At 40.6% G+C, this 17500-nt stretch overlaps 1 protein-coding gene across 19 annotated transcripts in view; it reads left to right on the top strand.

Moving 5' to 3' along the window:
- Positions 1 to 17500, top strand: part of RhoGAP19D (Rho GTPase activating protein at 19D) — a 345152-nt gene that overhangs the window by 321084 nt on the left and 6568 nt on the right. For 12 of the 19 annotated variants that reach the window (XR_011399441.1, XM_070136595.1, XM_070136586.1 and 9 more), the window contains 10 exons: positions 8028 to 8216; positions 8794 to 8947; positions 9204 to 9355; positions 9584 to 9756; positions 9904 to 10054; positions 10221 to 10436; positions 10557 to 10719; positions 10829 to 11569; positions 15441 to 16417; positions 16871 to 16955. Coding sequence is in view for 15 of the 19 variants with exons in the window: in XM_070136595.1 (XP_069992696.1) it covers positions 8028 to 8216; positions 8794 to 8947; positions 9204 to 9355; positions 9584 to 9756; positions 9904 to 10054; positions 10221 to 10436; positions 10557 to 10719; positions 10829 to 11569; positions 15441 to 16417; positions 16871 to 16955 (3001 nt within the window). In the remaining 4 variants the exon portion in view is untranslated. The remainder of the gene's footprint in view (positions 1 to 8027; positions 8217 to 8793; positions 8948 to 9203; positions 9356 to 9583; positions 9757 to 9903; positions 10055 to 10220; positions 10437 to 10556; positions 10720 to 10828; positions 11570 to 15440; positions 16418 to 16870; positions 16956 to 17500) is intronic. The other 7 variants (XR_011399442.1, XM_070136598.1, XM_070136597.1 and 4 more) reach the window with 2 other exon arrangements.

Genomic DNA, 17500 nt, shown 5'->3' with positions numbered 1-17500 from the left:
AGTTTGGAATCTTATTTCTAAGGAAATGAATTATGCTTACTAAGCCCACAGGGAAGAAATGCTATTGATCTCGACAGTATTTCAGTATCGTAGGCATAATGCTGGTGCCTCCCTTCACTATCAGAAAGCACGTACGGGATTTAAAGCAGCCTGAGTACGTGAGTTGGCGTCCTCTCAGCTCCGTCGGAATGTTGTGGCGTAGAGGGTGACAAGCCAGCTCCCATTCTCAACTTGCTCTGTCCACCTCTTTCCCTTCTGCCTCTTGCTGGCGAGTGGGCGCCGGGAGAAGGCAGGAGGCAGCCCTGTCTCTTCCTTCGAGACTTCATCTGTTCTGATTATGTGTAGTTTTTTCTCCATTTTTTCGCTTTGCCGCCTTTATTCTTCCTTTCTTGTTTTTATGATCCTGTTAGGCCTTTTTCCGTCTTCCTTTCTTTAATTTCTCTAGCAACCTTATGCTCTTTATGTCTTCTGTCGTAATTTAGCTCAATCGACGTATTTACCGTCTTTAGCGACGTTTAATGACGTAACGCTTTGTGTCTCGGCTCCTCGCGAGGTGACCTTCCCACGGTAAGCCATAGACGCTTCCGGCAACGGCGAGGAATTTACATTTTATTTATTTTAATGTTGTAAGCGGGTCAGCCTAAGAGCGAGCGGGGAGGGGTAGGGGAGGGGCGCAGGGGAGGCAAGTGGGTGAAGGTCAGGTAGTGTGGAAGGGAGGGGAGGGAGGGGGAGGGAGGAGACGGCCTGGCACGCGTCAGAACACAACGTCTACTATAATAATAACTTCATGCCTTCAACTCTAGTGTTTTCAATTGAGAAGAAACGTTTGGTGCAGAGAAGGTGATTCGGTTTCTAGTAGATTAATAGCTATACCTTAGATAGAAAAAACCGAGGTGGGACACATCCCTAGCATCCACTTAGTAAGGTAAATGGCATGGGCATAAGATGCTGTTTGATTGGGGATTGAGAAGTGTTGGTCCACAATTATTCGCTTTATTGTTCCTCCGCCAATGGTTAGTTTCCCAGTGGCAAGAGCATCCTCTCGCTGTAGTCATTTGCGTGATAGATGGGACGACAATCCGACTTGATGCATTTGGGTTCAAGACAGTGCTTTAGATCATGTTAGGGAATATGTGTTGGAGAGCACGTGTGTGTGCCATGCAAAGAGTCGGCCGTGTAAACAGTGTAAGATACCTCGCGCTCCCTGGTGTGTACACAGCTTCGGCGGCGTGTTATTGATGATGCAAGGAGGCTATGGTGACGTCTGCTTACATAACGGAGGAGTGGTGTCGATGGAGGAAGGGGCGAGTGGCTTCACCAGCCACAGGTCGTCTACATTAACGTGGACTCGCGGAAGTGAATGGGCGAAGGTGGAGAGCAACCCCGCTACCTCCAGCGGCACCCGACCCCCCTTCCCCCTTCTCCCCCACTCTCGCCCACTCCATCATGGCACGTCCGCGGGACTCATGTCAGTGGGAGCTTATTAGTGCTGGGATTGCTATCAGCCCCGTTGGTAGGTCCCTGGGATCGAGCGAGGTCTCTGTGCTGAGTGATGTCGGCGAAAAGGAGCGGGAGTGAGTGAGCGGAGACAGTGTCATGATAATTCGCCGCCCACCCCTACCCCCACCCCCACCCGCCCGGACCCAAGCAATGCCGCGCAGATCAATAGGCACAGCTAGAGCGCCATACTTGCCCCCTCAAACTTTTCCCTCCCCCCTTCCTGTTCCCTCTCCCACATCCTCCCCCGTCCTTCTCCCCCGCCTCCCCTCCGCCCCTTCTGCTAACCCACGTCTGGCTTGATTGACGATTGCGACGCAAGACTTCGCGTCCATTCTTAAAATGCAACGCGCGCCATCATGGAAGGGAGGATAACAGCAGAGTAATGAAGCGCTGGCGCCGTCGAGCGAGAGCCCAGATCATTCCGCTGAAGGTCTGTGCCATCATTAGATAGTGATCGGAGGAGAAAGTGTGTTCTGCACGCACCGCTCCAGCAAGGTGTCCTGGCGCGGCGGAAGTGTCAGCATGGCCGCCACTAATCCTTGTCCCACGCCCGTGTCACCCTCGCCCTGCTGCCCTGTCCTGTCCCCGTCGAGGCACACTAGCGTGCCCTTAAGGGGCTTATGAGCCGAGGGTTGGAACCAAGGGCATGTCTGGAAGAAAAATGATGCGGCTTTGAGACGTAATGAGTGGTAAATACAGCTGTTGGCAACTTTTGTTTACGAAGGAGGAAGTGGCGTTGGGCATCTCATTCAGTCGTCCTGCCCACCACATGCCCGCGCCGCCACCATTGAAGCCGCTGCTACCATCAGAATTGGGCCTACTGCCCTGACTAACCATTGCAGGAGTCACGGACACCATACGGCCATCCACAAGCACGCAACAGAAACACATGCTAATCGCCCACTGGGGAAGCTCTTAATCTGATTCACCGCCAGCAACAGATTGCCCCCTTCCCTCTCCCCCTTGGCCATTACATTACAACTATTCATTTTTATGATTTCAACGATGTAATCCAATTTGTACTTGTTAGCGGAGAGGTGGCGAAAGAGGGAAGCAGACTGTGGGAGATTGTGAATGAACCGAGGTTTGACATTGCGCGCTCGACCTTGCTGGGAGAATGGCGGCCCGCGAGCCTTCCGTCCAGCGGCGAGAAAAAACGCTGCTGGGATTCTGCCGTCCCTGGCGCGCTCGTGGCCGGTCCGGAAGCCGCAGACGACGACCAGGGGAGCATTCTTCTCCTGCCTTGTCTTCTTTTTCTCTGTTTGGCTTTTCTTTTCTTTTTCTTGCGTTTCTGTATTAACTTTTTTTTTCATAGCCCCCCCCCCTCTCTCTCTCTCTCTCTCTCTCTCTCTCTCTCTCTCTCTCTCTCTCTCTCTCTCTCTCTCTCTCTCTCTCTCTCTCTCTCTCTCTCTCTCTCTCTCTCTCTCTCTCTCTCTCATTTACTGTCGCTATCGATTTACCTAGCTATTAATCTATCTACCAATCATTCTATCCCTATATCTCCCCCTCCACCTCTTCCTTCTTCATTCTCCTCTCTCTCTTTCCCTCCCCTCCCTTCCTCTCTCCACCCTTCCCTTCCTCCCTTTATATTTTCTATCCTCCTTCCCTCACCTTCCTCAGTGTAGATAAGCGCGCGCGCGGGTGTGTGTGTGTGTGTGTGTGTGTGTGTGTGTGTGTGTGTGTGTGTGTGTGTGTGTGTGTGTGTGTGTGTGTGTGAGCACCACTGTCTTTCATTTCCTACCATCCCCCACCCTACACACACCAGTTCACACAAATAGCAAGAGAACCAACTTCTGAATTTAGTATCATTGCAACATATCACAAAAGCACACACGCACGCGCGCACTCACAGGTAACCCAAGCCGGGGTGTGGCCAGGCTGGAGTGTGACTGCGGTTAGACACTCCGACTCGAGCACCGCCAGTTACGACTTGCCTCCGTCCATGTGTGCGTCTGCGTGTATGAGGAAGAGAAGGGGAGAGTGAGAGGACGTACCTGAGAAGTTTTAGCCTTACCGTTCTGCGTTGTTTGATGTTCCCTTAACCATTACATATAGATAGATAGATAGATAAACTATATGCATACGTATTTACATTATATATGTACATTTTCTCTCTCTCTCTCTCTCTCTCTCTCTCTCTCTCTCTCTCTCTCTCTCTCTCTATATATATATATATATATATATATATATATATATATATATATATATTTATATATGTATATGTGTGTGTGTATATGCGTGTGTGTATGTGTGTGTGTGTGTGTATATATATATATATATATATATATATATATATATATATATATATATATATATATATATACATATATACATATATATATATATATACATACATACATATACATATACATATATACATACATACACACACACACACACATATATATATATATATATATATATATATATATATATATATATATATATATGTGTGTGTGTGTGTGTGTGTGTGTGTGTGTGTGTATGTATGTATGTATGTATGTATATATATGTATGTATATAGTTAGATATATATTGGTACATATATACCCAGTTTAAAAGGAAGTGCGGATGATATTCGCATTTTATTTGTATTTGGTTTTCATTGGTATTTGTATATTGCTAGGTTTATACATATATGTACTTAAGTATGTATTTGTTTATGTTTTATGATTATGTGCTTATAATATTCTGCATATACTTATCATCTTTGAATAACTGTTTACTAATGAGACAGGAAATGAAGGATGTAAAGAAGGGAACACCGTTACCGCAAAGATGCCGCACCAGGCCACCGGGAAGGCTGCGAATTTTAGCCATGGAACGTGAGGGTGTTGTGTTGGGGGGGAGTGGGGGGGGGCAGAAGGCGGTACTTCCTCCCCAGATAACGAGGTTCAGTTCGTGCACCGCTCGGGGGGCGCCACTCCTTGCCTCCGAACGTTTATGAGTTCCGGCGGTGGAGGTGCGGGCGTGGGAAAAGTAAGAGAAAGGTTATATCCATTTGCGAGGCTTATAAATTGACTTTGGAGACACATTCCTGAATACCAAAACGAGACATGTGGCGGAATCGCGAGATAGACGGCTGCCGAAAGCAAGCTAGTGGCAAGGGTTGCCATATTTAGGGTGTGCAGCAGTGACCATGTTTGGAAGGCTGGAGGTGCAGGAGGCAGGAGGGAGGCGGCGGCCGCGTCCGGTAAGGCTCCCCGGCTAACCTTCTCTCCGCTTGGATGAGTTTTATCCCACATGTTGTCCTTGTCACTCGCTGCTGCGGCTTGTACGGAGATGGAGGGACGCGGCGAGGTATTTCCTAGCACGGGAATGGCTCGCGAGGGAGGAAAAGAAATGAATTGGAAAGTTGGGGGCGAACCGGTTCCCGCGGCGTCGTGATCGCCGTCGCTGCACTCGTAAAGGAGTGCCATGTCTGTTGGCATCATCGCCACCGTTATTGCTATTGTCATCACCTTCTCTCCGACAGAATGTGCTATTTTTTTGTAATTTTTGTTGACCTCGCTGGCATTCTGAATAACATACGCGTTTCCACTTATATCCAATTCTTATAAGTACCTTCTAGTGTCTTGATCAAAGCTAGTTTTCCTTTTCGTCACAAATAATCCTCTCTATGCCTGATGGAGACTTAAAATCAACATTTTGTTGTAAAACAGCACACAGGAAATTAATATTTATGAGCACATCATGGAACTTAACATTATCACTGGACTAGACACGAAGAACGGAAATGATCCTAACTCTTTGGTCGCGTTCGGTTTCCCTTTTCTCTGACTCTCGCATCCCCCGCTTTACAATTCGTTTTCCATCACTAACTTCGGTTCAAGTTTCCTGTGCTGGAAGAGATATTTTTGCACCTGATTTCCTGGAAGCGTTGCGATTGAAATTATTAGCGAATCTTTCCTTGGTGTTGGCTCAGCCCGACGTTCTGTTGTGATTAAAATTGATGCGATTCGATTATTTATTTTGGGATGAGTTAATTATGCGAAGCTAAACGTGTTTTCGAGATCGCCCACAAGCTTAGTTCATAACAGCAATGATGATGATGATGATGATGATGATAATGGCGTTGCATCGATTGGATATGTGGGCCACGCCTTGGGCACGGGAGGAGGACCTGATCTCGACCCGGTTCAGAGGGGGTTTAAGTGCGGGTTATGATCCAGGAAATGTTATAGGTGTTGAGACCCTCGCCAGCAGCCGGGCCTCGTCTTTGCCCTTGTGACCCGTGTCCTTTATTTGTCTTCCTAAGTTACAAAGGCGATGCGAGTGCGTGTGTGTTCCTGTGCTCACTTGGGGGGCTACATTATTTTAAATCGTTGGGCGTGTGTATGTGTGTGTGTGTGTTTATAGTCGCAAAACCTACAGTCGTCCCGGCATTATTTTGCTGTGGTGAATCAATTGAGCCCATATGACATCTTGGTCCTGGCTCCTTCATTGGTCATAATAATGATTGGTCATCAGAACACTTTGGCAATACCTAGGCCTATATGTGCTCGTTTGAAAGATCTGGAGGATATGTAAAACATACCGTAGCTCTTGCGTCTACATCTACATACCAAGAAATTTGTTTCTCGGGATGAAAGATATCTATCGGAGTAATGATTTATTTTCTTCCGTGCGTGATATATGTAATATGTGTGTAAAGTTCCTCGATATGAGAACCGAGATTATTATTCCCAGCAACATGATCCACATCGCGCGGAAATAAAACACTGGATTGTACGTGCACGCTTCGGTCACGTGGCGGGACCCTGAGATCATGGATCCCTAGAAGAGCGGAACGATTATGGGACAGTGTTACAGCCGTATCCGCGGGCACTTGGGCTCTGTGAACATCTTACTGGAATTTGGGATGATTGAGTCAAATTGATGTCTTTATAAAACAACAGTGAACAAGGCGCCGAAGGCAAAGACAGCTTTTGTGTTGTGGAGAAGAGCGTAGCTTGCGGTGAGAGCGTAAAGACATGCGGCTCTGTAGGGGAGGGCAGCACAGAGTGAGCTACATGCTGCCGGTACTCACGAGAGTGAACCTGCCGTGTTGTCTCATTGGTTCTCCCTCGACCTTTCTCTCTACTGGTCCTCCCTCGCCCTTCGGTTGAACACCTCGCTGTCACCCTCCCTTGAGTACGAGCAGCGGCACCATGAAGATCGCTTGCGTTCCCATGGCCGCCGTGGCTGCCAACGGACGCATTCCTCGGTTCTGGAACCTTTCCTCATATGGCTCCTGGGTAAGTGAGGGGATGGCGAAACTGCTTAGGGCAAAACTGTTTTAATGACTGATGAGTATAACGTTGCCATTTTTAGATTTGGATTTGTTACGTGATATCCATTTTCCCGTGGTCTACAGGAAGCCTCTTTCGTGCACTCTGGTCTTCATTTTAGAAAGTTTAAGAAGTAAACCCAAGTAGTTTTACGTAATTTACATTCAACTTATGAAGGTAAATCACTAATAGTTGCAATCAGGCTACATAGCTTTCATAAAAGAATCGCTGATGTCTCTTATTCCATTAACCATTATCAGTAAGAGTAGAAAATCGTTACTTTCTTAGTGATACATGGTAATAAAGCCTCTTTAATATTAAGGTAAACTAACCCCCATAGTAACAGGTTAGGGTAACTTTCCTCTGTAGTAACAAAGGCAAGTGTGTTGTATAAGTCGGAGAGGCGTTGAGTTACAGCGGCGGGGGTGTCAGGTGAGAGCCTGCCGTCCTAAGGAAGGCTGACTCCAGGAGTAGTAGAAGGAGGAGGGCTTCTTTTATATTCCTTCGTCTCTAATTTCTCTTTCTTCCTTTTTTTCCACATATCTTCTGCATACATTTTACCCACTGCTTTTCCCTATATTCCTCGCCTTTATTTTATTTCTTCGCCTCTCCTTTCTTCACGTTTGTCCTTCCCTTGCTCCTCTCCGTTCTCGGGATGCGACCCACCTTGTCTCGAGGCTGACTTCAGCCTGTGTTCCTTCTGGAGGCCAGCTCGAGGTCGGAACAAGCGAGGAGTGAGTGAGAGCGAGTGTACCCCGTCTTTCCCCGCCAAGCCCAAACATTTATTACACTTTGACCTAATTGCATCATCATCACCTCCCTCATAAATATTTAGCCTTAACATGAGCAGGGCCTCGAGCAGTTTGTCCCGGGCGTTGGGTACTCCAGGCCAAGGTCTTATGTAGACTTTGTTCCCGTCTGCAGGCAATTCGCACACGCTGCCGTCTTGCTTAGAATATTCATTAATCTGATTAGACTGAAAACTCACGCATACACGCACGAGCGCGCGCGCGCACACACACACACACACACACACACACACACACACACACACACACACACACACACACACACACACACACACACACACACACACACACACACACACAGAGATAAATGTGTATGTGTATATGCAAATATATACGAATATTGAGTGTAATTATAAATATATATATAAGAATATTTTGTAGATGTTCGACTTTCTTTGTATTTACAGAGCTTTAATATCTAACAAACGGTTTTTTTTTTGTGTTGCAGACGCCCTTGGGTGTAGAGGACCAGATCTCCCTGCGTGGCGCCGAAGTGGAAGTAGCGAGCGACTACACCAAGAGGCGGAATGTGCTGCGCCTGGCCACGCCGGGCGGGTCGCAGCTGCTGCTCCAGGCCGACACTCCGCCGGAGATGCTGGCTTGGCTCTCCACTCTGCAGAATAACTGTGCCATACAGGTAAGTATCAGCCACAAACTGGACGTCACCTCCTTTTCTTACATCAAAAATAGGCTCCTCTATAAGTAGAGGTAACCGTAGGCCAGTAGCAATGTCGCAGTGTCTAAGAGCGAAAATTAATAGCAGATGTCTCCAACTCTTTCCGTAACGCAGTTCTTAAATATAAACATAAATAGCTAACGGTTACTTCACACAACCCAAGGATTCATAACAAATTTAGTATGGTGGTTTATTTGAAGGACATCAAAACATAATTTTACGTTTCCGTGGAAAATGTTTTTACATTTTCACATCTAAAATATCGCCGACTTCACTTTCTCACCCTGGAGTACTGCAGTCAAAACTGCATTCAGTAAATGTTTAGGTAGACATTAATATTCTCCTCTTTCTGTAGTAGTTGTGCTGCTTCAATTAGAATGCAAAAATCAGAGACATCTTTCATAAAGGGTAATACATTGTCAAGTCAACAAAACTTGATTATGGTCAAGTCCAAATCTTTCGAAATTATTTAGTTCGAAACTTAAAGGTTTAAAAGTTTTGCTTGTTATGTTAATGCTATTATTTTCCCCGTTCACAGGAAGGAGAGGCATGCAGCAAAACCCCCATGAACAATAACAACGTATCGCCGCAGACTAGCAACAAGGCGATGCGGAAACTGACCTCGTCACTGCGAACGCGCTCGCCCACCGGGCAGTCGCCGTCGACCAAGACCCGAAAGCCTAGCAGCGTCGGTGAGTGAGGCGGCGGCACTCCTTTCTGAATACTTCATACATTCGTTGTAAAGGAATTGCTTAGTGTAACATGATCTGAGCGCACGTATGCACCAGCTCTTCGCACCTTAAGGCATATACACACGCGCCCACATAAAGATACAAATAAAGTGTAGTAGTATTAGTAGTATTTATACATGCACAATTATTGTTGTTATTAATTTCAGAACTTGGAATATTAATTGTGTACATAAATGAGATATTTTGATTTTTTCAGAGAGCAATTCTTCACCTAAGTCTAAGACTTGGAGAGGCAATCTTGTAAGACCCTTCATGAAGAAGATCCAAGGTGGCTCCCCTGCCATCACCCCTACCACCCCCCATCCAGAGGGTGCAACAATAGGTGTATGCTTAGAAGATTGCCCACAAGTAAGTTCTGTGGTGTTTGTCTTTTCTTCCTCATTCCCATTGTACTGTTGCTTAGATTTTTAATCAGCAGTTGATTGTGTAAGTTTTTTATTGCTATATAGATAAAAGGTTAGATATTATGATCACCTCTTGTTTGTTTCTTTATTTTCTTTGATAATATGAAGTATTCTATCTTCATAGTAACCAACTAATAAAAGTAACTGTCATATGTTTATTCTTCTATTACAGTCAGAAGAAAATGAATTTGTTCCACTATTGGTGGCCCTCTGTGTCAGTGTTGTGGAGACAAGAGGTTTACAAACTCAGGGCATCTATCGTATCCCAGGAAATAAAGCAGCAGTAACACATTTAACCGAGATGATCAACAAGGGACCCAAAGCTATTGACTATAGTGACCCAAGGTAAGTGATATATTATTTATCTCTTTTGTTTTTCATCTTGAGTATGTTGCTGAATGTAAAGTAAATTAACTTCTACATATGTATTCCATTTTTTAGTGCATCCTCCCAAAAAAGGCTAAGGAGATCCTCTTATTTTCCTTCCCCCAGATGGTCTGATGTGAATGTGATCTCCAGTATGTTAAAGCAGTTTTTCCAGAAGTTACCAGACCCGCTTTTTACCTGTGATCTTTATCCACTATTCATTGAAGCCAGTAAAATAGAGGATCCAAATCAGAGGTTAATGGAGCTCAGGAGATTGGTAAGTTACAGCCTATATGTATGCTCATTTTGCTTCTATATGTCCCTTCTATTCACAGACTGATATTCATCATGAATATGTATATATTTGTTTCAGAGAAAAACAAATAGTATTATGATGTAGAGCACCCATGATGCAAAAAAATTTATATTGTATGTTCTTGCAGGTACAAGAATTACCTGATCATCACTATGAGACACTCAGATTCCTTATGCTTCACTTAAGTCATATTGTCAGCAACAGTGAGTCTAACAAAATGGATGTCCGAAATTTGGCCATTGTGTTTGGACCAACACTAGTTCGCTCAGGGGACGACAACATGATCACCATGGTTACAGACATGTCACATCAGTGCAAAATTGTTGAGACATTGATAGGCCAAGTAAGTTAAAATTGTAAGATTAAATGCTAGACTGAGATTAAATATACCTATATTGAAAAGTAATATTTTTGAGTAGTTAGAAAGGCTCAAAATTAAGTCATGCTTTTGTAAAATTTGCAGGCAGCTTGGTTTTTTAATGATGATGATGGAGAAGAAGTAATTCCACCATCTCTAAGTCCATCTGTTTTACAAAGTTCTGCAAGTGATTCATTATCACCTACCATGGAACCTGAAACACCATCTAGCCAAGCACTACTTCTTCACAACATTCAGAAAGTTGAAGGTATGAGGTGTGCAAAGTGCTTTATGGTTGAATAACCATAAATATGATACTAAAGATGAATCATAGTTACTGGTCTGTATAATAAGATATTATCTTAACTTGTTTTCAGGTGCAAAGGGAGACTTGAAGAAGGATATTGTTTCTTCCATCATTTCAGCAGCAAATAGGAAAGTTCACAAAGTGAAATATAAAAAGCCAGTTGATGACAAGCCAGTAGATGATATTAAATATAGTGATAAGGAAGGAGGTTTTGAAGAAAGAGATATTGATAAGGAAGCAGAATTAAGAAAGCAAAGATTATTAGCTAAACAGATTGAAAGTATGGTTGAACTACCAGATCCAAAACCAATGAGTGAACGTAAGATCTCAAATATGAGCTTAATGAGTGTTCATGGTCATCCTTCTAGTATGTCTAGTTTAACACAGAGTAGCGAAAGGACTAGTGCCAGTGAACAGGGAAAGCACAGTTTACCTGAACAGGATGGTCGTCTGTTTTGTGTTATCAAGAAAGATGCGTTATCTTCTAGCACACCACCACCCCCCGGTAGTAGTTCTGTCATAGCTCCCTCCTGCCAACAATCTAGTCAGCTGACAACACCAGAGACATCCTCCCTCTTTGGAGATGAAGTAGCTATTCGTTCTTATGCTGGCCTCAGTGCTAGTACTCAGGAACGAATCAGGCGATTTGAAATGGAGACACGAGCTATGCTTCACCGTGACCTGACTAAACACAGAAGAGAAACAGAAAGGAGAGATGTGGAGAGGAGAAGACTAGAGGAACTCTGGCAGCGAGCTAAGCAGGACATGGAATCAGAAGATATCCTTGACCAGTTAGCTGACAACCCAACAGGTGAGATAAATCATATCATTGGTACCTGTAATAGAAATAAGTTACTGAAGTCCATTTAGTGAGTAGTATGTTCAGAATACAAATTATACCATTGCTAATACCAAGATTATTTTTTGTGGGATTCTGGAGTTCGCTTTATTTAAGATTCTTTTACTTTCCTTTGGTCAAACCTTTGTTTGCCCTAAATTTGTAAATTGAATAATAGTTGAGTGAACTATATAACAGACATGGTTGCCTGTGTGTGCTACTTCTCTGCCAGAAACTCTAAATTTTAACTATAATTGTTTATTTACATTTGGAATTTACTTTCATTGGATATTAAAAGTAGCAAATAATTCTGTTTTTCATAAATTGATTTATGAAGTCAACTTCTTAGATATTTCATATAAAACACTTATTTGAAAATTTTATATCACATATTTTGCCAAATTAAGATTAATGAGCAGGAAAGAAAGATGTGTGTGTGTTCATGTATGGGTGTTTTGAGTATGTTTATTGATAGGCTTATGAAAACTGAATGTATATTGTATATATATTTTATATATATGTACTGTATAGATATTTAGATGTAATCTGAATATATTAAGATATGTTTGATGTCATTCACTGTTATTTTAGTACTTCTTAACTGCATGTATTTAGCCAGGCTTTTTACCTTAGAGGATGTAATTGATGTGATGGCTTGGCAAATAATCAGGATTTAACATGAAATATAAGTTTTAGAGTCATGAGTCCATTGAAGCTTCTTCTGAATTGTGGATTGGCTTGATATCTCTTTGTAAAGATACATTCTCCTGCTGATCATTATGTTTAGCACTCGTTTCATGTCAGTGTAATCAGTATAATGAATATTCCATTTTGTGTGGGATATGCATGTCAGCCTTAGAGTTTTTTTATTTAATCTCTTTCAAACTATGTTAACTAATAATATATACTATTTCTGCTGGCTACAATTATATCAGATCCTGTGGGTTGCAGTTAATGAGTAATAGTGTGTTAATTGGAGAAATCTATTGTTAGTAGAATTAATGCAGTTAACTCTACAATTTAAAAAAATCTTAGTGCTTGTTTGACAGTGTGTGTGTCTGCTGTTAGTATACTTGACGTGCTTTATTGATAATCTTAACACATTTATGGTCTTCACACCTAACAAACTAACAATACTAACATGATACAAATGATATCTTATAACAGAGCCTTCCTAGTACCCTGGCTGCATAGAACACTTGGAATGTATCTGCTTCCATGAGGTATTTTGCCTTTAGGGCTGTTTAGAGGTGATTCTATCCCCCAAACATTTGCTGGTTGTATGCTGCATGGTTGTTTATTCATTATATGTGAATTGCATGCACAATCACATATTTATGCATACTTAGACTTAGTTAAAGGCATTTACCATACTCAGACATGCATGATATATTCTTGGATGTTGCAGCATATTAAAATTGGACTTTATATCTATCCTTCTCAGTTTTCAGTTTTGTATGTTTTGGAGAGTGTGAGTTGATTTCAAGGTTGTTTCACTCTTACTTATGTGTAGATACTAGGATATTCTGTACAAGCCTAGGATTTCGTATGCGTGCTGTTTGATTCTTGTGTGTAAGCTGTAATACACAGAATGTGGTTTTGTAAACTTTTTATTATTATTTATTGTTATTGTTTTTGTGTATTTTGTCTTTCATTTTTATATCTCAAGCCTTTGTTTTATCCCAAAGACTATACATACAGTAATATTTGATTTTGTTAGTTTGGATGTTACTGAGATGTGATATAATATGGTCTATGTTAGGTTTTATTAATACTGACAAAAGTTTCACATCAGATCACTCTGTTTTCCTGTAAATTTTATGTTTGCCTGGAATGGGGTTTGTTTGAATATCACAGTATTGTAGTTTATCATTTCTTTATTTCTCATCTGCTCATAATGTTTACTTCCCATACCTTTCCATACTTCAGGCTTGTACTCTTGCACAAAATGCATTTATAGTTGATGTTTATTTTTTTCTTTTCTTTTCTTTTTTCTTTCTCAAAGTACTATAGGTTAACTTAATGTATACCTAGTAGGATACCTAGAATTTATGTGTATCAAAACAGTGCATCACTCCAGGAATAAGACAAAATGGAGAAACTACTAATGTGTTAATACCTTTTGTGTATGTAATGTTTTGTACTTAGTCTTTATTCTAAATATTGATCTATTGATCACAGTAAGGTAAGCTGCTCAGAAGATAAAAATCTTGGCTTAGGAAAGAGTAGAATAAATCAATGGCTCCACCAGTGGCAATATATAAGAATTTTGTAGAGAAGAGGTATTTCTCCCTGCCCATCAGTCAGTTGTCCCACCTTTTCCTTGAGTGACTCCTAGTCCTGTCTTCTTTCAGTTGTAAATAAAGAAATATTCTTTTATGTATGAACAAATGTAGTTGTATTTGTTTTACTATCAGCTGTGTCTAGTATCTTCAGTAAGACCTTTTTTCTATTTTCCTGTATTTTTTGTTTTTTTAAACCAGAGGAATTTCTTTAATTTTTGTTATTGCCAGCTTCTACATGGTACTTTTGTACAAAGTGATTTTAATTATAAAGCCTATTCCCTAATAACATATTTCATTTGATGCCTATGTTCTCCCTTGCTTTCCCATTACTTACATATGTGCTGTATTATCAGTGTGTGTTTGCATATGTATATATATTTTTATATGCATAAATGAATACATATATATAAATACATACATGTACATACCCATATGATTATTTGTTTTTGTTAAATATTTCTTTTTTTTTTTTTTGGTATATCTTTTTTTTTTTTTTTTTTTGCATAGTAAGAGAAGGATGACCTAGTTTATAGATTTTTTATAAGTATTATTTGGTCTCTAGAGTATGATAAGTTCTATATGTGTATATCAGAGATACTACTTTTTATATTACAAAAATAGGCTCTATATATAGTTTAGAACAAAACAAAATTAGGTGCATATTTATTGACATTTTTAATATTGGAAAATTACTAACATTAAAGTCTTATATTATGTATTGATATGTTCATTCAGTTTTATTAAGACACTTCCATGTTTCTGGTACCTACTGAATTTATCTTTATCTCATAGAAAAAATGATATTCAGTATAAAAGGGGAAACACTGGATTATAAGAAATATGTATATGTTAATTGTAAAGAATACATGAAGACGACACATAATGTGATAAAGAAGACATCTGCAATTTTATAAGAGTTGGACAGGCTCAGCAGCCACCTTCACCACAGTGCAACACAATACATTGAAAACAAGAAAGAATTGAATAACTTATGATACTTTGTAAAGATTTATGCAATTTTTTCAGTCCTTTTCTCTATTCCATATTTGAATATATCATTGCATTTGATATGGTACACTTTTTACTTATTAGTATAATAAATAGAATTTATAATGTGAAAATCAGTTGTCATTTGAAAAATCTTCGCTGAATCCCAAGTTTAAAATGTTAAACTATTTTACATTTAAAGAAATATGGAGGACTGTCTTTGTATATTATAACAATTGTGGTAGGACATATAGATGTATTTCACAGATTAAAAAAACAAGTGATACTGTTCAGATTCCTTTTCACACTGCAGTAACTTTAAACACTTACCTCAGTTCTGAAATCAGACAAGATTGAGCTTATTAATGAATACTAACTTTTATGTTTTCCTTTAAGTCTGTAGTGAATATTACTTCTTTTAAAGTTTGATATTGTACTATATCTAGCCAGACATTATATTAATGTTAGGTTATTGGAAAGATTCACTGATTGTGATTTGCAAAATATGCAGATTTGCAACTTTTTTCAAGATGTCTCATTATCGTATCTAAACTTGTATCTCTTACTTACAGAGGTTGTGCGCAAGATTTCTGACTACTCATGGCGGCTTCAAGGGCTCAGTGAGAGTATGGGTGGGGACCAAGGATCACTAACTTCCCAGAGTTCCAGCACAAGTTCCCAGACTGGTCTCATCTCAGCAGCCCTCTCTCACCATCCCCTCTCTAACACTTCACTCACACCCACCACTAATGCTACCACCCAGGTACCTAACAATGACTTTCCACAACTTCCTACTATTCAGGTTGATAGTGAGCCTGTTTCAGGACTAGTATGCAACAGGACTAATGATGCTAAGCATGGCCTAACACCACAGCAGTCACACCGTTGGCTTGAATATAATGCAGCTTCGCCTCATAGTACTTTAGGTTCTACTTCTTCATCTAGTAGCTCAGGGTATGGTAGTCTAACTCGTTCGTCTCAGCAACATGATGCTGATTTCTTGACTGAAAAGCCAGTTGAAGATTCCTACCAGAATGAACATTATAAAATTGGGAGGAAACCTTCCAGTACACCACAACAGTTGTCACCTTCAGTTCCAAAGAAAAAGAAATCAAGTAAAGGTTCTGGTTTCCTGTTTGGCTTGACCTCATCTTCTTCTTCTCCTTCCCTGTTTCCTTCATTGGCTGAAGCTGGTACAGAACTAACCCCTACACGTAAAATTGGGCAAACAATAATTTATCCAGAAAGCCCTCGGCCACCACCTCACAATAGTCGCCCTTCCTCACAAAATCAATCTTCTCACGTAACAGCACCCAGCTCTACACTAACTCCTCAGCCGAGCACCCCGATCCTTGGGCGTCAAAAAGACTCACTGTTACACCACATCCTACCTAGTCGTCTATACCATTCTCCCCGACCCCTTCGCCGAGGATCCTCTGCTGAGAATGTGACTCAGCCGCACGCCAATACTCTCTCCCCTTCCACCTTTAACACCCAGAAGGTGGTTAATAATGGCACTTTGAAGAGAGCTAGAGCCAGCAGGGATCAGGTAGGGGTGCCATCTTGCACTCCATATTCCTTTTGAATTTTCTTTACAAGCCTTTTATTTTCTTTGAGAACAGTTTCTGTGGTATTAGAATGCCCTTTAGGTTATGTTCAAGACTGCCTGAATTATTAGTTAATGCAGCTTCACATATGCTTTTTCAGCACTTCATTGGTTCTAAGGTATTTTTGATATGCTAGTAAACCAGTTGTCAGAAGTTGGTAGAGAATGTGGATATTGCTAACAGCTTTCATGAGAGTAGAAGGTTAAGGCTCATAGATTTTTGAATTACATTAAGGTCCAGGAAGTTCATTTAATATTTGTATTTGTATTCAATCTTTCATTTGCATTACTTTTCTCTGTACATTTCACAAAATGTCTAATGTAAATTTAAATATGGTAATGATTCATACCATTGCTGAAAACTTCAGGTATTGTATTGCTATAATTTCTTTCCAGGTTATAAATGGTCCAGAAATGGGAATGCCACGATGTGGTTCCTTAGACTCATTACGTGATGGTTCACATATACCCCATGATGATGGTAAGTCAAAGCTATTTATACAAGAATTACCATGTATGAGGATTTTTTTTTTTTTTTAATGAATTTTCCTTTTTTCTTTTTCTTTTTTTTTTCTTTTTTTCTTTTTTTTCTTTGTACAAATTGTAATGTCTAATTTAATTTTCAGTATATCTTATTATGACCTTTTATGAAATTTCTCAATGAGGGATTTTTTTCGCATAATTTAAGTAAGATAAAACCAAATTGGTTGGTACTGTATAGATTTAGTCTAAGCAATAGGTAATCTTTTCCAGTTATGAGAAAATGAATTGTGACTTTTGTTTCTCTTTCCCTTTATTTACCATTGTAAAATTTTAGTTATGAAAGACATACTTTAACACATCAGAGAGATCTCTTGGATATATTTAAGAATAGAATATGTTTTGATTGAAAGGATAAATTCTTTTATTTTGAAAAAGATCTTAGATATATTTGGCTTTGATAATTTAATGCCTTTAAGTGGTTGGAATATACCATCTGATACAACTTAAAATAGTCAAGTGATATGTATCTCTGATATTTAAGGG

This window comes from Penaeus vannamei, chromosome 22 (assembly GCF_042767895.1).
Source record: "Penaeus vannamei isolate JL-2024 chromosome 22, ASM4276789v1, whole genome shotgun sequence".
Classification (NCBI taxonomy): Eukaryota; Metazoa; Arthropoda; class Malacostraca; order Decapoda; family Penaeidae; genus Penaeus; species Penaeus vannamei.
Note: the sequence above shows the minus strand (reverse complement) of the source record. Positions and strands in the feature narration are given on the sequence as shown.